Source organism: Rhea pennata, chromosome 10, assembly GCF_028389875.1.
Source record: "Rhea pennata isolate bPtePen1 chromosome 10, bPtePen1.pri, whole genome shotgun sequence".
Classification (NCBI taxonomy): Eukaryota; Metazoa; Chordata; class Aves; order Rheiformes; family Rheidae; genus Rhea; species Rhea pennata.
The window spans coordinates 18,802,468-18,827,393 of record NC_084672.1 but is presented as its reverse complement, the minus strand read 5'-3'; the positions used below and the strand labels follow the sequence as shown (position 1 = coordinate 18,827,393).

General features: G+C 37.6%; 1 protein-coding gene across 3 annotated transcripts in view; it reads left to right on the top strand.

The window, feature by feature from the left end:
* Positions 1-9,739: 9,739 nt before the first annotated feature.
* The window catches only part of ICE2 (interactor of little elongation complex ELL subunit 2), a 29,801-nt gene continuing 14,614 nt past the window's right edge, over positions 9,740-24,926 (top strand). For all 3 annotated transcript variants that reach the window (XM_062584219.1, XM_062584218.1, XM_062584220.1), the window contains exons 1-10: positions 9,740-9,835; positions 10,729-10,833; positions 13,422-13,689; positions 14,790-14,909; positions 16,792-16,926; positions 17,280-17,396; positions 18,527-18,686; positions 20,169-20,353; positions 20,810-21,752; positions 24,620-24,798. In XM_062584219.1, coding sequence (XP_062440203.1) covers positions 9,807-9,835; positions 10,729-10,833; positions 13,422-13,689; positions 14,790-14,909; positions 16,792-16,926; positions 17,280-17,396; positions 18,527-18,686; positions 20,169-20,353; positions 20,810-21,752; positions 24,620-24,798 — 2,241 coding nt within the window. In that variant the 5' untranslated portion in view covers positions 9,740-9,806. The remainder of the gene's footprint in view (positions 9,836-10,728; positions 10,834-13,421; positions 13,690-14,789; positions 14,910-16,791; positions 16,927-17,279; positions 17,397-18,526; positions 18,687-20,168; positions 20,354-20,809; positions 21,753-24,619; positions 24,799-24,926) is intronic.

Here is a 24,926-nt window from a genome sequence, read left to right as displayed (position 1 = left end):
AAGGTACTTTTATTTTCAAATCTTTCAAACCTGGATATTTAAAATTACAAGCCCAAATCTACATTTAGGCACACAAATAAAAACCAGCATTTTCAAAGGTGCTGAGCTTCCAGGGTCAAGGTTTAGCTAAGCAATCACAGATCACTTACAGATAAAAGACAGACAGCATCCTTGAAAATCAAGCTATTAATAAAGCATATTTATCCCCACCATATATCCAGGTTTGAAGTTACTGACTCAAGTCTGTATCTACAGTAAAAGTATGTGTGTGTGATAACTATGTGGAAAACTAATTTTTATACGTAATATTACATACTTTTATGCTCCATATCGTAAACAATGCCTGCAACCTCCAAACTCTGTCCTATCAAAATACACAGGAGGTTCGTCTTTGACTTCAGTGAGATCAGGTACTGACACGTTTTTCAAAATCCAGCAGTTTGATTTAAGGGAGCTTAATAGAAAAGTAATAGAAATAGAAAGATTAAAAAAAAAGTAATAGAAAATGCACTTTAAAGTCTATCAGATGAAGATAGACTAACAAAGGCACACTGTTGCTAAAAAGCATTGTTTTGTATTATGAGGCCTGGAAATCATTGGTACCATAAATCTGCATTCTGTAATTCTCAAACTGTGATCCATGCCTTGCATAAGCAACCAATAAGATGGATCTTGCAATCTTTATTAATACAATTTACCATTCCCTTGAGGAAGAGCACTGTTTCCCAGTAAATTTGACAAGTTTTAGAAATTAAACCCAGTGCTGAAGGGAACAGATCCACAGTAAACAACATCAGAAAACAAATGGTGGCTATTTGAGCCAGAGGTGCGTAATTGCTTTGGATGAGAGGAGGACGTGTAAGAACCGGCTGCCTTGTAGGCCAATACAAACAGAGTTTCTGATGAGGTACCTAAGAAAAAGCAAAGAACTAAGAGAAAAAAAAGAAAAGACAGAATGTGCTCCTCTGCTTTAATTTCTAGACATAAAGAATCGCCATCTTATTCTGTAGTCATTGAAAAGTAATGAAGTGAGCAGAAGCACGCTGAAGCCTGCTTTAAAAGGAGAGTTAGGACTGTGGATTATTATGCCAAAATGAAGTGGTTTTAGTGATTTGAACATGCTTCATTTGGGGTCAAATTGAGCCAGTTAGCCTGCGACACCTGTTAAAATCTTTATATATAATCTGCCTCAGGAGGGAAGCTTATGGGTAGCGCTGCAGCTTGGCCGGTACCATCCAGCCGGCGTGGTTTGAAAGCCAGGGCAGAGCGCCGTACGAGCAGCGCGGCCACGCCGGGCCGGGCCGCCGCGAGCCCGGGGCTGCAGGCGTGGGCGGCTCTGCGGCAGAGCCTGGAGCCCGGCGCGCTGCCCGTCCGGCGGCCACCCGCGGCCGCTCGCGCGCGGCGCTCCTCCCGCAGCCATTGTTTACCTTACTGGAGCGACTGGCAAGATACGGTACTTTCCTTCTAATACGGTATTATTTTTAAAACAACCTTTTTAACTAACAAATGTTTTCTGAATGTGACCAGCCTTAGGTGCTAGTCCTTTAAAGATCAACTAAACTTAATCTCAGTGTCAACTAATGAATAATGAACCAAGACTTGTACTTTTTAGGCATGAGACACAACTCCTACTTCTGACAGTAAGTAGATTACCAGGCAAAATATTTTGGGATTAATTTTCAGTCATGTCTCTCCTTTTTTTTTTTTCTTGATAAATATTAGTACTTTACCGGGCCGCTAGGTGCCAATGGCTTCGTTTGGCATCTAGTTCACTGTATTTTCACCTTAAGTTATTGAAAACACAAAATTTTGGAGCATTTACTAATAAAATACATAACCATAAAGAGGTTCCAAATAGGGTCTTAGCTGAAAGCCCTTTGTGTTTAAAATTAGCTTGTGCTGTGATCTTCCGGGCTGTGGGCACCTACCTGCTGTCGCTGCTTCAGCGAGAGCTCCGGTGCCCGCGCGCCTCGCTGCCGGGCGAGCCCCTGCCCGGGGCTCTCCTGGCCTCCGCCAGTACCCGCTTGGCAGCACAATACTCATTCTTCTCTTGCTCTCTGGTGAGAGGAAAAGAGGGAGCACAGCGTGGCAGTAGTACTGAAAAGACCTACGTTGCCAGGAAGGTTGTTATGCAGGGGGACATGGATTAATCGCCCAGGCGGCTGGCCTGGGAGGCCCAGCTGCCCGCACACGCGCCTGGGACCCGCCGCGCGGCCCAGAGCAGGCAGCCACTAGACTAGTCAGCTGGGAACATTTGGTATCGGTGGATTTCACACCAATATTTTCATCATCTGCCCAGTTCACTACAAAAAAAAAAGTGAGAACAGCTGAAGATAAAGGAATAATGTAGCTGAAGATAAAGTAATATATTGCTTTTGAATGAGCTGTTCCTTAAAACCTGCAAATAAGTTTTCATCAGATATTGCATCTATCCACAGAGGTGTTTTCTGGCTTTCTAGGAAAGAGATACTATTGTACATTGTCATGTAAACTGCCCTGAAGTACTTCAGCATCTCCAGCATTGCTCAGCTTTTTAAAAACTATGGGATTAGGTGAAACAGGAGGCTGTTTTTAAGTTTGGTTGTTCTTTATCAAAGCTTATCTATCTTAGTATGGATACCAAGATATCTGTGTGTATGTGCGTGCGTGTGTGAGAGAGAGAGTACATTTGTGTGCGCACATGAATAGAAGTATGGGCATGTGTGAGTGGCTGCTTCTAGGCTGTTAAGTGTCAATGGAATAAAGAAAATGTATTCAAAATACTTAAGTCAAAAATAGAAGGTGGAAAAAAGATTTATTCTATACAAAGCCTTGTCTGGACCACTTTAGAGAGACTATCTATTTTTTTAACCCTTCTATAAATATTTGATGGCACTTGAAATATTCCTGCAATAAAATGTGATTTGTGTAAACATTAAAAAAAAAGATTTTGTAATGTGAAACAATGAAAGAAAGTAATGTAATTTTTCTAAAAAACAAAAAAAAACAAACGAACGAACTTTGTATTATTTTCTTGATGGAATTTGTCTATTTGTCTTTGGAAAACTTTTTATTTCATTGAATGTGCCATAGTAGACGTGTGTTTTTCCTTTTATTTGTTTTTTGTTTTTTACATTTTAGATTAAAGGAATAGCTGTGTTACGACATTCCAAAATGCAAGATGACATAGCAGTCATGATTAAAAGGATTGATTAGTAAGCTTCGATCATTGTTGCTTTTTTTGCACATGTTCTTCATTCCTCTACAGTGCAATATGTACATAGAGCACTTGCGGGTGTAACCTTGATCCCTCAGGGAAAAATACATATTTGTACAGGATTTTTCTTTTTCTTTTTTTTAGCCTTTTTTTTTTTTTTTTTTTTTTTTTTGCTAAGGAATGTCGATTGAATCACTTGTCTGTTGTTGAGGGGCAGCCAGATAATAATCCTAAACCACTGTCACAAAACATTGATTGTTTAATCATTTTGTGCCCTTTTATTATTTAAAAAGAAAAATAAAAGTTATTTTCTGACAGTTCTTTGTGCTGATTGGTGAAAAAAGGGTAAGTAGATAAGCACCTTATGATTGACTTAACTGTGAATGACAATCCATCTTGCTATCAAAAACAGAAGCCCTATCATTTTGGAGTTGGGGATAAAGTCAGAAATTAATGTGCTCAGGGATCTTCTAAAACTCTTCAACAGGGTGGCCAGTACTACTGGTAGGATAAATTACTTTTAAAAAAAAATACTAATATTTCTTCCGCTTTCCCCTCCCCCCAGGCGCAAGTGAACTGGATAGACTCTTGGGTTTTTTGATCTAAATGCTCTATGTGTGCCTCATTCTGTAACTCAAGTTTTTCAGTGTATCTACTCACTGGTCTTTATTTTGTTCAAAACAAAGTACTCCAAACAGCTCAAAAGTTTTGCAATTGTACTTTAGAGAATAAATTAATGCTGAACCATTAATTTATGGATCATGATTGAAATTTAATGTCAATACCTTCTGGATATTTTTATAATCATAGGACTATTTTCAAGCTGCATTTCAGTGTTTTGCAAGAGAAGATGAGTTTTCAGTAATTAAATTATTGTTAAAGAAAAGAAATCAGTTTATGATAGGTTGCACAATATGAATGAAAAGGTGATAATTAGGTCTTGACAATAACGACACATAGTAAGGAGCATAAATCTGTAGGAAGAGGAGAACAAGAGTTCAGGCCTTGGCTGTCATTGTTGCAGATGCTTCATGGTGAAGCAAAAAAACCAAAACAAAACAAAACTGATTGGAAAGAAACACTGAAGCTGGAGACATTCTTTTCATATCTAGCAAAACAATTACAGCAATTACAAGCGAACACAATAGTAACCAAACCTACCAATGTCTACTAAGTCTCTAAGTGCCAAATTGTAGGATTCTGGAAGCCTACCACAATTGGTCTTGTTTGTGGCTTCCCCTTCTTTTTAACATGCAAGTAGGAAGGTAAATAAGCAGCTCCAAACAAAACAACCAAGAATCTTAGTCTTTAGTTAGATCAGGCAGACAGTGAATTTCTCTATCAAACATCTTTTTTTTTTTCTTTTCTTTTCTTTTCTTTTCTTGAGAAAGCATCAGTTCTCCAGTATCTTAGGTTACTGGGTTTTTTGTTCCACTGAATGTATGGCTTCCAGTTGTTCACTTTATGTAGCTAATAAAATAAGGAGATCTTTCTTACCATATTGCAAGCTAGACAGTCCAGTGAAGCTTGGGGTGGACTTCAAGGTGGACAGTTGCTTAGCAAGTATGGCCTCTTGATCACTTTGCATTCTGGCATCTTCATTAGAAGAAAATCCCTATGGCTGAGTCTCAATAGAAACTAAGTTGCATTACATCCTTTCCCTATATGCAGATCAATTAAACATTCTGTTAATACGTGCAATCCATGAGATACGTTTTAACCATGTAGTGGGGTGATCCAGCTATTACAGGGGTTTTTCTGGACTCTTAGGGCTGGCATAGGCCTTCCCTGGTCTGTACATTATAAGCTGTACAAACAATGTGTGGGGTTTTTCCTACAAATTCTTGAAGTCTTCAAAACAGATAAATTTATTAATATAAATTTCAGAAACAACTTTTAATAGCCAATATCCAAAAATAATAAGCAATTTGCTCTTGAGTATTCAGGATTTGAAATTCTACCTGTGCTAGCTGATTTAGATTGCACAGAGGAAATACCTGTATTTATTTTCCTTAGCTGGAGAAATGTAACTATTAGAATTAATTTTTATTACTGATACTAATATTTATTATTTTAAAAGTTGCATTCCATGAACATGTTTGAATATTAGCTTTGTATTGTCTGTTTGCTTAAATTATTCCTGCCAGTAAATCATTTGGTGGAAATGAGGGCAAATGCATGAGGAAACCAAATACAACAGAAAAGATAAGTCTTAACATTTAAATGAGTATTTATTAAAATAATTCAGTGTGTGCTTTAATCCTAGTACTGTGATAACAGCAGCTGACGAAATAATGCTAAATCACTGGACTTGAGGGGGAAAATAGGTAACTTTTAATATATAGTCCAATTTTGGAACTTTATTCAGGTATTAAATAGAATTTTAACATCAAAATAAAAGCTGTATTCTACCTTCTCTGTATGTAACATTGTCATTTATGTTGTTTTGCCTTTATCGTGGGTAGAATATAGCAATAACACTTTATAGCAATAAGTAGGCTATCCAAATAAGAAATAAAACATGATAAAGGCTTCAGACCGATACTCCTAAATTCATTTTTTTTTTTGCCGTAATACTCACTTGCGTGTCTTCCCTCATAATCTGATCACTTCTTGGAGCCTGATTTCACAGTCAAGCTGTTTAACCCGACCTGTGACAACACACTTTTTTGTTAACACCTGCATGTTTCCAGTGTTCCTATGTCCTTTGTGTATTTGTTTCCCTGTAAGTCAGTGTTTCTCAAGCTTTCTGAAAGCACCTTTCTCCTGGGCTGTGGTTCTTCGCAGGGCTCTCTGTGCTGGCATTAGCTTAGTTTCGCTGGGGCAGGGAGCGAGAACCAGCTCGCAGTACCGGCCGCCCTCCGCAGCTGCAGGCGCTGAGCTGCCGCCAGGCTCCGGCAGCGAGCCCCCGCGGCAGCGGCGCTGTGTCCCGCAAGCGAGCGGCGCGTTCCCCACGCAGCGCTTGGCTGATCGGCCGAGCCAAACGCCCTCTCAAAACTCCGGAGGGTTGTGACTTTCAGTTTGAGAAACGCTACCCTAAATTACCCCCATAAAGTCTTAGCGTAGAGGCGTAAACTTTACAAGAACTTGCAATCTGTAACGCTGTCGTATCTAATGCAGAGAATTCATAAGCAATACAGTGAATTTTATTTCACAAAAAGGCATACGTACTGTACACCTTTCTAGATCCAAAATGTTCCTCATTTCTACATTGATTTAGAAACAAGTTATGGAACAGTGGTGAATATTTGAAATATTAGGACATTAACTGGCTGCTTCTTTATATGTAACTGTATTGTCTGCCTGCTCCTTTTCTGGAGATGTGTTTTTGTATTGGATGTTTGGGCCAATGGGAGGCTTCAAGCTACAATGTATTTTCCCAGTTTAAATATATTTAACATATGACAAACCCCAGACAAGGCTTTTTAAAATGTATAAAGAACTGCAGTGTTAGGTGGTTTATTTGCAAACTGTTTTCAATGTTGTCCATTTTTATGGCACCTTTAACAATATTCTTGTTTCCAAAGTACAAAAAAGGTTGAAAATACTCTAGCCATAACTGAATGTCAAGCAATAAAAACAAATGACTTTTTGTGCATAGATTTAAAAGAAATACAAGTTTTAGACATCTGCATGTAAATGCAATCTCTTGTTTACTGCTTTCTTAAACTTGAGCAACTGATTCCTTATTTTACTACTAATTTAAGGACTTGTAATGGCCTGTAAACATTTTATCTTGCTCTATTCTTTCAACTCTAACTTTGTCTCTGCTTTGGAGTCATAATATTTAATGTTGTTCTGCTCACCTCTATACAGTTAGCTTTTTGCTTTCATTCTGTATAGATAAAAGTTATCCTATAAACAGCCTACACAGTGCAAATATTTATCTGTTTATCAAATACCACATTATGCTGTATAATATCTGTTTTACTATATAATCTATTTTAGACATAGCTGTTTAGAACTAGAGTGTGCTATTTTTGTGTTTTTCTGATGTGTGGTGCTAGATAAGTTACTTTTGTGAACAAAAGCAAACAAACCCCTTTTATTCCTAGACAATACCACCTTTGGGTCTTGTTAATTTCACTGAGTATAACTATATATAAATATATATATATTTGTGTATATATATATATATACACACCTACATATGCCCAACAGGTACCTGTATCAGAGTACAAGATTTGGGACATGGTTTTCTCTTTAAATGCATAGTGTCATTATATAAATTATTCTATAGTGTATTTAATAAGGAGAAAATTACTTCACCAGTACAGATACTTGATATCAAATGTAGATTTTTCTACATTATGAAATTTATTGATTATTAACATTATTAAATATGTTCTGTCCAGATTGTTATCCTTTGGTTACTAAAACGGTCAGTCTGCATTGTATCAGAAAAAAAGAAAAGCGTCTAATCTACCGGTATAAAGTATTTACATTGTGCTGTCTGTCTGAAAGGGAGGTTGTGTTTGGCTGGTTGGGAGCGCTCTATGCTGTTGTTGCATCTGATATTTATAGATGTTACCCGGCTGGGTGCCTTCCTCCCTCTTCACTTTAAATAGGATCTGTACACACTCGAACTGCGGATGTTACTAGGCCATGCCTACACACTTAACTTCAGTTACTGTAAATAGGAATTTTCTGTAAATCTTCCATGCTAAATCGATGGCTAAATCCAGCCCTTGGATATGCTTTATAAACCATGCATACATATCTAAGGACAGCCATTAGCAACTGAAGTTAATTAAGAAGTGGAATTTGCAACATTTTGTCAGGTCTGGGGGTTTTGTTTTTATTTTTCATGTATACCTTAATTTACATAGTCATGTACCTTCAAAGTATTCCTATCCCCTCTCTCCTTTTGTTCTAGATACTGTTTTCATTTTAATTCTTAAAAACTGATGGATATCAAATATCTAACTAAGGAGGTAATTAACCTTTTAAATATTTATTAGAATTTTTCTGTAATATTACTGAATTTATAAGATCTTTAGCAAAGATTTTTGAGCAATTTATTAAATACAATGTTTCTGTTTACTGCACTTTTTGATAATAGAAGGTAGTGAATTTTAAAGCCATGGTTCTTGGCTTCCATGCACTGCTTTTATACCCTCAATCCAAGGAATATATATATATATAAATAATTTTTTTTAAACAGCAAACATACTGTTGTCCTAAAATAAATACAAACTTTACTGCACCATGGGTATATTTTCATAAGTAGAATGTTTAATTGCAAACACTATCAGGATAACTATAAAAGCCTCTTGAAGCTACAATCTTATTTAAATATAAGCCATGACAATTTTATTTTCCCCTGTTGATTTAAGCCACTTTTTTTGATATTTTCAAAAAAAAAGTCACTGTTAAATTTGTACGTATTAACTTATACATTAGGAACACGTTCTACCTATTGTTCTAAGTTTAGTAGTTTGATATATTTATGCAAAACCATTTAGTTAACATATTCTCCCTGTTGACTAAATGTTCGACGTAAAGAGACCAGAATAAATGCTGATTACGAATATATGTCGGTTTGAGGATTAAGCACATAAACTTCAAAAACCTCGTTGAGTGATATACTCAGATTTCTGTAAATACGCGCAACTTTAAATGAAATACTGTACATGTAAATACGTGCTGTCTGTTATGTGTACAGTATGTATAAATTCCTTTTCTAGCCACAATAAAATGCAAGCCATCAAGAGGATACTACAGTGGTATTGTACTAAACCTTTGCTAATGATCTTTACCCAATCACTTAACTTTTCACTTTCATGGATCTTCTTTCCTAGTCACTCTTGCGATAGCCTGCTTATATTCAAGTTTGTTATTTTATTCAGTCCCGAAAAAAGTATTTTGATTCATTTTGTAAATACAACTGTAAAAATAAGAGATTTAATGTTGTCTTTTAAATACTCCAATTTTCATTCTAATATGAATGTTGTTATATTGTACTTAGAAACTGTACCTTTAATATTACATTACCTTTATTAAGTGCATTGAACACATCGATTTTAGATGTGCTTTATGTACTGTTATCCTGTAATAAAACTTCAGCTTCTAATGGAAAAAATCCGTCTTCATCTTCTTTCGTGCGCAGCACGGCTTGTTTCTGGGAGCGGCGGCACGCGTCAGCGCTGTCCCGCGGCAGGCGCCGGGAGAGCGCTGGGCGCTGCGCGCACCGCAGCTGCCCAGCACGGACGCCAGAGCTCTCCGGGGCACCGGGGCGCGGCGGGGCGGCCCGGCCCGGCGGCGCCGCGAGCAGAGCTCCGCCTCTGCGCCCCCACCCGCCGGGCAAGGGCACGCGGAAGGGCCGCGGGGCCGGCGGGCCGCGGCTGGCAGCCCTGCAGAGCCGCGCCGAGGCGGGCGGCAGCGCGGCCCCGGCCCCGGCCCCGCCCTCCCCTGCGCCGGGCGCCGCCCCAACATGGCCGCCCGCAGCCGTCTCCGCGGCAGCTCGAGGCCGTGCTCTCATTGGCCGCGCCCGCAACACCTGACCAGCCACGCTGCGCTGATTGGCCATTACCGGGAGAGCAGCCTGGCCGGGCAGCAGCGGCGGGGAGCCGGCGGCTGCGTTTCCCCGAGGGCCAGAGCGGCGGCCAGGATGGCGGCCAGAGCACCGCTGCTGAGCTGGTGAGTGCGCGTGCGCCGCCGCCTCGCTCCCCAAAGCCGCCGGGGCGCGCGCAGCTGCCCGCGCTTCGCGCTCCGCCCCGCCGCGCGCTGGGGCGCGCATGCGCCGGCGAGAGCGCGTGAAGGAGGGGGCGGCGGCCGCCCGGGCGGCGGGGAGGGGGCGCCATCTTGGGCCGTTGGGCGCGAGGGGGCGCGGCCGGCGCTGAGGGGCGGCGGGCGGCTAAAATAAGCGGGCAGCAAACGTCCCGCAGGCGGTAACTCATTTCTCAGTCCAGAGAGGTGAGTTGTGTGTCAGTTAATTTGTGAGAAAGACAGGAATAAGTCTTTCCTCGTGCCTTGCAAGATACTTCGGTTTCATTGTATAATCCTTATCAGAGGAAGGGGCTGTATCACAGGCTTTTGTTTTGCCTTTTTTTTCTCTCTCTCTCTTTTTTTTTTTTTAAGTAGTTTAGAGGGCAGGAAGTCCTTAGGATTACATGAACGACAGCATCTTTTCTGAAAAACTAAAAAGAGGGATTTTTTTTCCTCAAAATTCCAGTAAATTCAGCCCGATGTTTAGTTTCGATTGAGCTGCGCCTTCTGAAAGTGTGTAACTCCCATCAGTTTTCTCTAGCTGCATCTAGATTTTATACCCGTCTGTTAATGAGGTCTTTCCTTTTGGACTGTGAAAAACATGTTTATTTTAGTATTGAAGACCAATAAGAGATTTTATTCTAACATTGAAGACCAGTAAGAGATTGGACAATATCTATGTAGCATGTGTAGGAGGGAATGTGTAAACACTGTAGATAGTCTCCAGATTTTTGTATATAGTTCTGTTTTGTGTTTCTCAGGATCAAAATTTGACCTTTAACTCATTGTGTATTGCAATGTTCTTGTTTTGTTTTTCTTACTAGGGACGTTTTACCAAAAAATGGTACTGAGGTATTTTTCTCAAGAGAAACTTATGAAAAATACTCACTGGCTCCAAGCCTCTCTGAGCTATGGACGTTGTCAAACAGGTATATGCTGTTACGTTACGACTTTGTGCTGTTTTTCATTGTGCTTTTGATGCACACTCTTGCTTGTTTTGGGTTTGGTTTCCTGTCAGTTTATGAAAGGAAAATTTCCAGTTACCCAGGGCACAGGCTGGTTACAGATGAGGTCTGCATACTGGACTGTGCCCCACACGTGTGAGACCTCAGGAGAGTGGGTTGGGGCTGCTGGTCTTCTGTGTGAGGTTGGGTTTGGGGGTGGATTTTTTTTCTTTCTTTCTTCTTGCATACCAAAGAGGGAACAAGTTTGACAAACGCTCTTAGCCAGCCATGTTAAAGTTCCTGTAACCCACGACCTAGACCTAGTTCTTCCCAGAAATCTACGTCTTGCTGTCTCTCTCTGTCTAACCTGGCTTTGTGGAAGTCTGCCAATACTCTCTACATCGAAGTTCTCTTCACTCATACCTTTGGGAAGCTGCTGACACTATTTTTACAGACCCAACTCCGTGTGTTAGCTACAGTGGAGACCTTACTAGCTCCCTGACTACTGAGTAAACTGTACAGATTATTACCTGAAGAGTAGGAAATGAAATGCTGTAGACAAAAATGGTTTTGGTACAGATACTATTGATAACACATTTCTGAGATCTTCTTTACTTAATGTCTATAAAATAGAATAGATATATTTGTAATATTATATTATTTGTTTGACATAGTGAATAAGTATTGTTCTCATGCTACCGGATGGCAAAAACTGGAGTATTGGTAAGCTAGTAGGGAGGTACAACTAACGAGCTGCTGCTAGTGGACTGGCGTTCACGGGATTGAAGAATAGGGATGGAGACCGAGGTAGCGACTGTGTTCTGAGTGGGGGAGCTCAGTGTGCGCAGAAGCAATCAGCTCCAAATGGGGAATTGCTCTGGTTTTCTGAGCTAACACTGAGAATGTGGTTTTTAGGGGAAGAGATGTCCACATCACATGACTGCGTATCCCACATCTTTAGCTAGAAAAAAGGCTTAAAGTGGTTTTCCTGGCCCATCTCTATCAGAATAACTTTGCCTGTACTGGCAGAGGCGCACACATCCTCATGGCTTGCTACGGGATGACTGATGTTCCTGCAGGATTCTTCCTTTAGATACACACATCAGGATTTCCAGGGTGTTCAGTTGTGTACGATAAAAGCAGATTTATCGTCAGAAGTAGGGTTGCAACTACAGTAAGTTAGAAAATACGGGAACTAGGTTAACTGGCCGTAATCAGAGGAAGAGAAATGGAACCTATTGGGGCAAATAAGAAAATAAAAGCTACAAGAAGTTTATTGATTTGTATGTTGGGATTTCTGATAAATATTTACTAAAGTGAATGTTTTCTCACCGTAGCAGCTGTGAAGGCAGGTTGCTGATAAAATGAAGGAGAAAAATTTAAGCTGTCAGCTTAAATAAAGGATAATGCTGTAAATATGGACGGAAAAGCTCTGTCAGATTATTTTGGTTTGCACCCTGATGAAGGTTGTGACAGCACTGCATACTGGAATGATCTTGATGTGCTGCCATTTCATTCTGTGCTGAATATAGCCAATTTAAGCTGCTAGAATTCCTTGACGTGCCTACATTGGCATATCTGAGTCAGCATCTTGTCGCTGCTGCAGCTTAATTAAATTTGCCAGTTTGTGCCACAAGGATGGACATATTCTCATATTTGGAGAGACAGCTGTGAAGTATTATTAAGAGCTGTGGACGTGATACTGTTGGGTTTGAATAACACTTGAGATGTTTTCTATTGCTGAAATTGTATCTTAAAAATAAATTTTTTTTCCAGAATCAGCAGTTACTGGTCATTTTGTTAAACTTAAGTATTTTCCCTTTTAAGGACAGTTATTTTATATAGAGAAGACCTAAGCTGGCCTTCATATCCTGGAGTTTTAAGAATCAGCGTTATGATGTTACTTCTCTGTTGTTTTTAGGGCTACTACCTTGCCTACTGTTATTTTTGTGTGATTTAGAGTTGAAAATGAAACTCTGAGTTGTGTACTCTATTCTTAGGGAAAATCTTCACTGAAAACTGAAACTTATATTGTAAGAATTTAGCAATTTTAATTTACTTCTTTTACAGTGAAATAAAGGCTTTCTAGTTCAGGGGTTATTGTTTACTCTCATAACTTCATTTTGTACGTTAGACCTTTTTAAGTACAAATTGCTTCTGAATACGAACCATCAGTGGTTAATAAGGAGGGTGTTCCAGAGCAAAGAATTTGAGTTTCATGTTTGGCTTGTTGCCTCAGTATTCAGTGTGCAGACTACTGTGTATGCTATCTTTGTTTTTTTTTTTTTTTTTTTTAAAAAAAAGTTTTCTGATTAAGTGCAGCCCTTCTCTCCCTCCCCCTTTGAAATCAGTGGCAAACCTGCTGTTGGCACACAGGGTTAGTGTCATTGTCTAGGTAAAGTTTCAGAATATGAAATTCCTATGATATAGGGTAGGGGTTAGAAAAATACTATTTCCCTTACAGTGCATTTTGCTGGATGTGAAGTTTAAGAGCTTGCATGAGTGCTGTTATTCTGATAAATACTCATCCTTATGTGCGAAGTATTAAGTTCTTTTTGTATATTTTCTTTCAGACAGGCAAATAAAAACATAGAGGTCTTGGCAAATGCTTCGGAAGACAAACAGAGTTGTAACGTGCAGGCTGCAGGTCCAGTTGAGGTGAAGGCTAAAACTACGGCTGATGATCAGCCTTTTCCGGAACCTAGACTCCCCTATCCATTTACTTCTTGTTTGAGTGAGAAGGAGCAAAAAACATATTTATATCTGATGACTAAGTACTCTAAAAAACCAAACCATTTTCAAGTTAATGCAGCAAGTCAAAGAGAAATGTTCACATATATGGTAAGTGTGTTTGCGTGCGTGTATGTACACACAAACATCACAGAAAAGAATTATGCATTTTTGTTGTTGTTGTTGCAAAGAGTAATGGCAACGTAGCAAAAATTGTTTTAAAATTCAGTTTGCCCTGTTTTCCTTTTGACCTATGTTCTTATGAATGATGATAAATGTTTTAAGCGTTCAGGATAGAATTTTTAATATAGATAGAAAGTGTGTTTTGTTATTTATTATTTAAAAGTGGGAGGTTGTTCTTTTGTTTTGTTTTTTAAGCGGTAGTATCTTGCAGTAACTGTAGCTCTATAATGGCTGATTTAAAAATGAATTAGAGAAGAAAGTTTAAAAATTTACCCTAAAGCAATACTGTGATTGTAGCCTTTCATAATGGCATGTAGCAGTCTTATGTAAAAAGATGAATAAATTTTTTTGTGATCTTTGACATCATCCTGTAATGGGAACTTTCCTCGTTAGCAGGTGAGGAGACCTGCATGTTGACCTTCTACGCTTGCCACATCACAGCTCGTTGGAGCAGAAAGGCCCAAGCTCACGCTTGCTGCTCAGTCTCAGCAAGATTATTTGAATAGTGAAAGACTATGTTTCATGTTGGTTGGCTGCATCATTTTAGTTGACTCCTGTATATGGTAGTTAATTAGCAAATGTTTTTGAGCCACTGCGTTACATATCCCATGCCTCCTCGCTAATGTTAATTCTTTAGCAGCAGGAAATCAGTACCTATTGCATTGTTTTTACTAACGGTGTCATTGCTTATGAAATCAGAACTCAATGCCTTTGTCACTCTGTCATGTCAACTTGCTCCAACAATGTCTTGTAACAGTTCTTTTGTTTAAACCACCAGTGCATAATCGAAAGATTTTTTTTTAAAAGGAAGTAAACCTAATCTTATGAAATTCTGTGTTGAATTCCGTGAAACTCTGGATGCATTCAAAGATTTACCAAACTGAGCAGCAAATAGGATCTGTGCCCTTCCTCATACCATTTCCTGTCCTGTTACTCTGGAAATTTTGCTGTTTACCTACCCAGTGTAGGGGATACAAGCAAAATTGTGTCTTAAAAACTGTTTTTTTCTTTTTCTTTCTCCCCTACAGCAAATGAAAGAGTTAGTAAATGCTGAAATTGCAGAATTTATGAAATTTGCTCAAAATGCTGCAAAAAGCTGCACCCAAGACTATGATACCATCTCTGAAGATGCACAACTCTATACTGAGGTGAATGGCAACACTGTGTTTAATTCTTTCCCTTTTAAACAAACGTATTGAAAGATGCACGTACACTGCTTGTAGGAGCTGATGTTGACAGAACTTTTGCTGATTCTGTCTTGGAATGAAATGTGAGGAGTCTCCTTACCTCATACGCTGTCCAGCCTGGCGGGTCCTGCAGCTTAGGTGTAGCTAGTAAGATATAAGTGAGGTCATTGAATGCAATACTGTACAAAAGTTTCGTTAGCCAGCAATAAAGGATGTGACAGCACTGATTACATTTGGCAGGGAAGAATTTGCATTTTAAGCATAAATTTACGTTGGTAAGCTTCTGGGGCATATATATTCAGAATAATACTAAGCTTTCCACTAAACTAATATGTTAATACATCACTTTTTGTCAGAGGTTAGTTAGGCCTTAATCAGAATAATCTGCAAGTTCATGCTTTCTTTAAATATCCAGTTTGCTGACTCTAAAATCAACAGCGAATGAAACGCTACATCATTCCAACAGTTTGGATTAACATATTTTGGGAAAAGAATTCCAGAATACAGGTTCATTAGACTTTTACATCGCTGGGTTTAATTTTTTACTTATGTGAGGCAAATTGAGGACAACCTTATCTTAATTCCGAGGTCTTCTCACTTACAATGGTACTTCTTGAACAGTCAGTTATTAAAGAAAAAAAAAAAGTCTGCCATATCTCATTTGTAACACCAAGAATATGAATGGCTAGAGTTATATTTCTGTCTTTGTTTTAGAGGAGGGCCTACTAAAACAATTTTAGATTTAAGTTGGAATTTAAGTTTCTGTTATCAGAGAACAAAAACGTATAATTAAAATATTTGTTTAGTATATAATTAATGTAGATGTTTTCTAATAGTGTCTTACGTTACCTGAAGTGGTCTAGTTAAATATTTTTTTGCTAAAAATTACAAATATTAGAGAATAGGGGCTTTAGTTAAAATCAGAAAGATTGCTTTAATTTCACCATAACATTTTATTATATACCTTTTAAAGCACAAGATAAATTTACTCTCCCATTAAAACAGTTAGACACAAACATTGTTACGTTATCACACGTGATAAAAAGAATCCTACATTTTTGTTTTAAAAAAATAGGGAAATTGGCTTCATTATTTTATATCTCACATTGTGCATCTGTTTTTCTAAGGCAATGATCTTGTCTTCTGGTTAGAAAATATGTCTCCAGTCTTTAAGTCTTGCTTATAGTTAAGTTCTTAGAATTCTTTGAATTACATCTCAGTATTGCTTCCATTTCATTTTTAAACAGTACTTGCAGAAACAACTCATCATAACTACTAAATAAAAACGAAATACTTGAGTGCTCAGTTCAGATATCAGTAGAATTTAGCTCAGGATCTAGTGAGAGCAAACTTCAGTCTTAAATCTTTACCTTTTACAGCTTTTAGCTGGACTTGTATAAATCAAGTAGTAACATAAAGGAATAGTACACCATCTAAAAGCCTGGCTAAGTAAGCAAGTTGAAAAGGTAACAGTTAACCAGTTCAGCACAATTAGATTCAAACTGTACTGAACAGTCTTTTTTGAGTGGTCTGAGCCTATGTGTATCCTTTGTGAACCTTGCGTGTAAGTGATTGAGGAGAATTTAGAATACATTTCAGTTCTGATGCAAGTGATTATATGATTATTATAGAGTCTTACTGCATTGGTATCTCTTAAGTCTTGAATTTAAATTCTACTCGAAATTTGAAAAGTTGAACACGTTAGCAGTAATCTAGAAAATAGGTCAGTATTTTTTACAGAAAGTATATGCAAATGTAACTATTGCAATTGCAGGGGGGTTTTTTAAATGAAATTATTATGGAAGATAGCAACGCATAATCTTTTTCTTTCTTTTTACATTAGAAATTATTACATGCGTGTATTGGACATGTGCAAAAGTATCCTGAATTCTACACACTCCAGGAAATCATAAGTATCATGGGAGGAAAATTTAACACACAGTTGACCTTTAGGCTGGAAAAAAATCTTCTTGTAATGGTAATACCTTACATATACTTTTTGTTTTGGGATTACTTTCCAATAAGAATTACATATGAATTGTATTATGCAGAACTCTTCTTTTATGTGCATTATTCAGTGCAAGCTTCGGTCAGGGGTTACAATGTATACTGAAAATTGTTTGCAAAGTTAAAGTATTTGGCAAAGGACTATAAATCTGTTAGTTACATGTTTACAACAAAAAGTATTACATTAACTTTTTTTTAATTATAACATCAACTTTGTAATGTATCTGCCTAGTTCTTCATATTTTTCATTATAAAAAGTGGAATTTTTTGGTCAGTATGATTCAGCTTCAAGGTGTTTTCTGGTACGGCTTTATTTTGTTCAAGGGTACAGCAAGACGTGCTGAAACACAATTCCCTACCATGCCTGTTCAGCTACCTGTAGATTATAAAACTGTTGCATCTATTATAAGTCCGGAAGAAAAGGCTTCTATTATGCACAGTGTGAGTAACCTTTTCTTGTGTCATTATTATGTCATATGTTGTAGAGAAGAATGTGTGTGTTTTGGGGGGGGGAGTTGTTTTATTTTTTTGTATTACTTCTGTTATTATGTCATGAATAATAATCATACAGCCTTCTTCAAAAATCAGAATATCAAATTTTCTTGCTGAACAGCATAGACTCCATTTCTGACTTGAATAATTTTTAATTACGATCCATTTTACTGCCAAATATCCAATGTTGCTGTCTGTGTTCTTCCACAGAGAAGATCATATCAATTACTTTTCTCATTATGTAGAGCTTGTTTGTTGTCTGCTAATTTAAGGAGTTTGTTCATCAGAAACCAAACCTTCAACAGAGAGGCAGTGATTGGAGAGGTTGTCGCTTAAGAAGGTAGCAGAGGTGTAAGAGGAGCATGATATATCGCGAGAGGTGATAAAGCTATAAGCAGAGAATATTACTGAGGTTGTCTGAGATTGGTAAAATAAAAAATACAGCTAGATTTCCCCCCCCCCCCTTTTCACTTGCACTCACCCTTCTTGATTTTCTGTCATGGTCCCAAGTGCTCCTGGACTTCCATTTTCTTCTTAGTCCCTGTCCAACCTCCTCTGCTCATGGAAACTGTAAACATCATTTTAAATACACTTATTTAAATTCTGAATTTGTATTTTTCATGTTTTTATATTTAAGATTCGTGATAGATAATGTATATTTAAAGAACTGTTCAGTTTTAACTCCACTTCAGTGTTAGGCCTCTTCTTAATATTACTATTAATCTGTAAGATGATCTGTAGTATGTGTGAGTGATTCTCCTAGTCTTGCTCGCACTGTAATGCAGTCTCATATTCTTCTATTCTCCATATTCCTATTCAGCCTAGTAATTCAAATTAGTAGGAATGAACTGAAAAATCAAATACGCTGCAAGCTAGATGCAGCCAAAAAACTTAGGTACTTTATACCTTTTCCTTTGATTCTGAACCCTGGCAGAATGATGGTATTTGGGCATTTGTAAGTTTGGGGCTTTTTAATTCGTGTTTTCTTTTATGAATTTAAACTTATATATGGCAGGCTATAAATGTCTTTTTCTTAAAAACCTTTAAAAAAATCGTATCTTTTTTTTTTTCTGGTTTAGGATATTAGTACAGATTCAAACGCAGAAAAACTTGCTTTGAAATACTGTCCTCACGTTGTTCTAAGTAATCGATCATTATATGCTTTACTGAATAATCATGGGCTAAACTACAAGGAACAGTGGGAAATTCCAGTTTGTATTAAAATGATCCCTGTTGCAGGTATAGTATGCTTTTGTGTTATAGAACTTGTATTTTTGTCTGTGAAGTCCTCTATATTTTCTCTTAATCCCTTTCTGTTGACTGAAGAGTCCAAGTCAAATGGTAAAAACTGCTGAGAGAAGGTAGGAGATGGTCTGGTTTAGCCTATACAACAATAAAATAGTTTAATTTTTTTTTTTATTTAGGAAGAAAAAAGCCAAGGTAAATGAAAATGCTAGTTGCAATAAAACTTCAGATTCTCATGCTTTTTAAAGCAGCAGCCCTCTAGAATGCAGCTATTGAAAAACAATTTCTCTTAAGTACTTTCATGTTCTTTAATTTTAAAAATCAAATGAAGTAATAAATTTTAACTGAGTACACATCTTAAAGGACGACAAAAAACTGAAGTTAAGGTTTTTCAGCATTAATTTAGTAAAGAGTCAGAGGACCTTGTTGTTTTTTTTTAAAAAAAAAATTAATCGCAGTTATCCAAAAAGTGAATGTTAAAAAATCCATTGCTGTAGTTTGCTCTGTCCTCAATGAGGAAAGCTGATAGCAAAGCCATTTCATAATTTTCTGCACGTTGTTCCACCTTGTTGCTGAGAATAATAACAACTTCTAGAGGTATTGCCATTAACACTGCGTTTAGACACGCAGCTATTTTCTGTTATGCACGAGGGAAAGAGAAGTCAGCTAAATGTCCTTTTGCTTGTTAAAACTCTTAAACTCTGCTTCTCAGAAAGAAAAAAAATCATGTGAAGCTGTTAAAGCTATTAGTTTAACAGATTTCAATAAGCTGAAGAGAAAAATTCTGAAGATTTAGGAAAAAAAGAATTGATAAAAGTACTGAAGTAGCAAAAATTTCTTGGAACTAAAGGACCAGTTTATGTCATAGAGTAAAAAATTCACATTTAGAGTTTGTGGATGATGCTTCTCCCAATTGCAGCAAAAAAAATGTTAAATAAACTGATCTATTCATGTGAATATTTTACTTCAGATAGATTTCCTCTCGTATTTCCTCTTTATTTTTTTTGTTGTAAGATTTGCAGATAGCAAACTACTGGATAGCCATAAATAAGCTGACAAATACATGCAAATCTTTAAATTTTTCCTTTTCCTCCATGAAATAAAATGAACTTATTTGTAATGACGAGCCTGATCCTTTCATGTGAACTTGGTAGTTTTTAAACCTAGTTTATGGATCTGAAGTTACAACCTAAATGGCATCCAAAGTATATTAGCCCTCTTGCATCGATTTTTGTTTGTTTGTTTGTTTGTTTGTTAACTGAATACGCTTGATATGGCAGTGAAATACAAGGCATGTTGAGTCCTAAATTATTTTATTTTCTGTAGTTAACAAGAGGATAGTTTTTCATTTCTTGTAACATAAATTTGGAATGTATTTGAATGTAATTGGAATTTGAGAGAGTAGTTTGTTATTTAAATCATACAATGATTGTTTCTTTTCTTTCACGTAATCTATCTCTTTCCATTCTTTAAAAGATAGCAAACCAGCCAAAGTGGTTTATGTTGACTCACCTCTCCTGAAAAAGGAAATGACAATAAGAGAGAGGAACCAAATCTTCCATGAAATTCCAATGGACTTCTTAGCAACTAAAAAGTCTTACGTATCGATTTCTGATGTATTGATGGACAAACCAGCTGAGGAAGAGAATTTTCAGTGGGATGTATGTAGCTTCACCACTTCTTTTAATTAATTAAAAAAAACCCAAAACACTAGATTTATAGTCTTTGAGCTGCATTCTAGCTTTTCTGCCTTGGAGTTACATATCCTATTTCTTAAAAAGTCTGTCCGGTTTCTTGAAGGGCTTCTACAACATCTTTATCTCGTCTTTAACGTTTACGTCGTTAAACTATATTTCAGCTGGTGTGGCACATTTAGGTGGACAAGGCTTTATAAACTTCTCTTCTATTTTCAAAGACCTTTTAACTCTCAATGGTTTAAGGTACTCCACTTTAAATGCAGTGTGGTTGGTTTGTTCATTCATTTTTTTCAGTTACTTCCTCTGTACCTCAACAGTCCTAATGTGACTAGTAGAATGTTTTTCGCATGTTTCAAATTTAAATGTTTTATTTATAGTTAATATGTTATTTGCCCCTCTCCCCCCCATTCTTGTTTTAAGATACCTTCTGACACCTATGAGTGCAGGAAGATTCCTGTTCCAGATGACCTGGGGATGGATTTTGATGATGATGTTACAGAACTAGAAACTTTTGGCGCATCAGTCAAACTCTCAAAGAATTCTAAAACAGAAAATACTTTTCCTAAAGTTGGTAATACTGGTCCAGTTCTATCACGTGAACTAAAAGTGGACAAAAAATTGACACCTACCATAAACAATGTAGGTGAAGAGGGAAGAAGCACAGTTTCTGAGCAAGGATTTTCAGCCAGCAAAGTGCAGCTTCCGTCCTTTGGCATTCTGTGCTCCAAACTTGAAGAAAATTCATCTCGTAAAAGCTTTCATTCAGAGGAGATAGAATTGAACAAAGCACAGCACCTCATGACAAAGGAAGTATCAGACACTGAAACAAAATTAAATACTTTATCTAATGATGCTACTTTCAAGAAAGAGTCTGATGCACAAAAAAATAAGAGTTGTGCTTCTTTGTGCAGTAGTGATACTGATGAAGATCGTTTGATAATTGATACAGAATGTAAAAATACTGATTATTGCAAATCAGCTGTAGCAAATACTTTTTCCAGCATCTCAGCAGAGACTTCTACATCGCCTTCCTCTATGCCATCAGAAACTGTGACTGAATCCCCAGATAATGTGGATCTGGGGAAAAATGCTTCCAGAAAGCGTGCAAAAAGGTTGTCCAAAGAATTTGATCCTGTTGGACAAATTTTGAAAATGCAAACTGAACTCCTCAAGTCACCTTCCCCAAAAGCTCATGAGCAGCTGCTAGTGAGCTGTGAGAATTCTAACTCTGCACCAACCCATGTGCCTCCATCTCCAAAATCATCGATGATCTCCAACACAGAAACTGCACCAGGCCCTGTCTCAAATTCCAGCAACTTGTCTAGAAATTCCTGGACATGGCTTTTCCAAGGACCTCCAAAGAGTAAGTAACACTCTTTGTCATGTATGGAGTAAAATTTTAAATTTTCTGTAAATTTAAGAGAAACTGATTTTAATTCTGTCCTCTGGAAAATATCCTGATAGTACCTCTTTTATGTTTGTTTAAAGATGTGACTTAAATTTCTTTTTTTTAATACCTTTTCTGTATGAGAAATACTGTTTTGCATGTGTAAGAGAAATGTTTGTAGATGTTCATCCGCAGAGTTGTACATGAAATGTTATCTTATTTTACTGTAGAGGAATGAAAGGTTGTTACAGGCAAGGATTTTGAGCAAGAAGTGCCTGTGGATGGAAGGAGAGAAAAAAGGAGGGTCTAGTCTGGGCGCTCTAAATGCTATATTCTATAAGTTTTTTACAGTGCTACTGAGTAGCTAGAGCCTAAGACAAACGAGAGTGAGCCTATTAACATTTTAATGAAAGCAAAATAGAGGAGGAGAAGTCATTTGATACTAAAATGAGTTATTTTTAGAAATTCCAACTTCTTAGTAGTCTAGTCTGTGAGGAAGTCTGCAAAAATAGTGCCATTTTTGAATGACAAGAAACTTTAAATTTTCTGCAGAAGGAAAAATTAATGAAATTATGCAATTAACATTATAAGAAGTCTGTAAATTTGTGTGTCTTAAGTTCTGAGGCTCACAATTCAGTCACTATTCCCATCGGTTCCAGCAGGCTTGGGAGGACACCCTACAAGTCACTTCTCCAAGTTTTCCTGCATTTAGCTGGAAGTGGGACTTGGGCTATATGCAGGTCTCCATCCAGAACTAAGCCTCAAATATCCTAGGGATCCTGAAGTGTGAGGGTTTTCCGACGTGCCTTTGTGGCTTCTGAGCTCTGCACAACTGAACGTGCAAACCCGGTGTCGGGTAAGCTCACAGGAAACCAGGCAGGTTGCTGCAACACAGATTCTCTTTTCTCAAGCCTTTAATTGAAGTGAATCTGTGTTTTCTGGTGGAAGATGTTTCACTGGAATTTTCTGACCAGCTGTCTGTTCAGTCACAGAGGAATTAATCTGTCTGTAATGGAAATAATTGGAGATTGAAGTTTGGACTTTCCTGATTTAAGATGGCCACCCTCTAGGCTTTTAAACAACACATCCTGTTTATCTACAGGTACACTGTAGGCCTTGGCCGCATCCTTGCTGTGGTACGAGAACTAGTTGCAAATGTGAGAGAGAAACCTGGGAGGGGGGGGGGAGGAGACCCTGGATGCCCCAGAGGAGCAGGAATGGGGCTGCAGGGGGCTCGAGAAGCATTCCTGCCTCCTGGTAAAGACACAAGCATATCTTTCCTTTTCTGCTGAGGGTTTTTAGGAGCATAGAGCCAGTAAACCTGTCTGATGTGGTTGATACATGTTATGTGGTTAGATCATCAGAAGGAGGAAGGGACAGGATGATACTTCAAATTAATATTTGTGTTCTACTGGCTGAAGTAAAGGAGAGGAAAGGAGGTGTAGGGAAATGTGCTGTTAGTAGAGAAGGAAATGTAAAAGATAGCTGCATTAAATGAAACTTTCAGTTTACTCAGTTTCAGCTAAAATTCTCTTATCGTTACATAACCTTTATGTTAATTTTAATTGAATTTAAAATTCAAAATTAATTTTAATAGTCATTAAAATATACTTGTCTCCTCTTCCTCAATTTGAGGGATTGAGTTGTGATATTCTCTTTTTAGAAAACCAGAGTGTGGAATTCAGATGTTTGACAATTGATAATTGTATTTTTTAATAGAAACAGTGAAACCAATATTGCTGAGGAGCTAAAGTGTAACTGTGAAAGAATACTAAGCAGAAATTGTTCAACAAAATGAAAGTTGTATAGCAAGCTAACAAAAAAAGGCCTGTCTTCTCTGTGGAAAGACAGAATTAAGTTAAAAATTTTACTAATTGAAAATAATTTTCTATCATTTGGATGATGATCTCTCATACTTACTGAAAGATGTTCATAAGCTCTGAAGTTTCATGTTAAATGTATTTGATTTTATTCATAGCACTACAGCAGTATCTATTTGTAGTTGTAGTTTTGGCGCACATTTCTACACACCTGCCGGACAAAAAACCAGAAGAGGATAAATTTTCAATACAAAATCTTAAATAGGTTGGTGTGTATTCATTATGTTTTTTTAAAATGTTTCCTTAAAGTAAATCTATAGGATGTGGGGATGCTTGTTTACCTGCCTGAAAGCTGCATTTTGAGATCTAGAGTTTCTTCTTGGAACCGGTTGCCCGGAGAGGTTGTGGAGTCTCCTTCTCTGGAGATATTCAAAACCCACCTGAATGCAACCCTGTCTACCATGCTCTAGGTGACCCTGCTTGAGCAGGGGGGTTGGACTAGATGATCTGCAGAGGTCCCTTCCACCCTCAGCCATTCTGTGATTGTGTGTGTGTGATTCTGGATATGCTGGTATTAAAGTTGAAGCAAATTCAGCTTGGAATGCAGAGTTGAGCCGTTTAAGGAACTATTAAATGGATGGCAGCTCTCAGGAGACATTCATTGTCAATAGACTTTTGATTTCCTTTGTGCTGAGTGTAACTTCACTGTGACTTAAACTCCAGCCTTTGAGCTCTGTACAGGCATGGAGTTTCACAGCTCCGTTTGCACAAGAAATAGAATGATTAAGATAAAATATGTGAGAGTATTTAATAATATACTCTTACATTGGACATTATTCATTTTAACTTATTTTGAAATATGTGATGAGTGACCTCTTGTGCCTAATAGGGTAGGGTTTTTCCCTTGCCAGATCCTTATCAAACTTTTTTTAAAGAAATTCTACTTCAAGAGAGAAGAAAGCTAGTTAGTTTTACAGTGAAGTCTACAAATTTTTAATTTTCTGTTTTATTTATTTTCTGTAGGAAAGTTGCCAAATGAACTTGAGATGCTTGTTGAAGACCCTTCAGAGTATACAGCACCTGAGGATGGCAACCTCGTATATAAACTATTCAGTTTGGACAATCTGTTGTTACTTGTACGTTGCAATGTGCAAAAAGTAAAGACAAGGCCACGATCCCATAAAAAGAAAACAGCCCAAAAGGTACAAATTTTGCTGTCAGTCTTTTTCTGGCTGTTTATTCTTTTATTTCGTGTTAATTGATGTGCTCAACTGGAACTTTTTCCTTTAACAGACTGTCATTATTTAAGGTGTACTGAGCATCTCTGGAA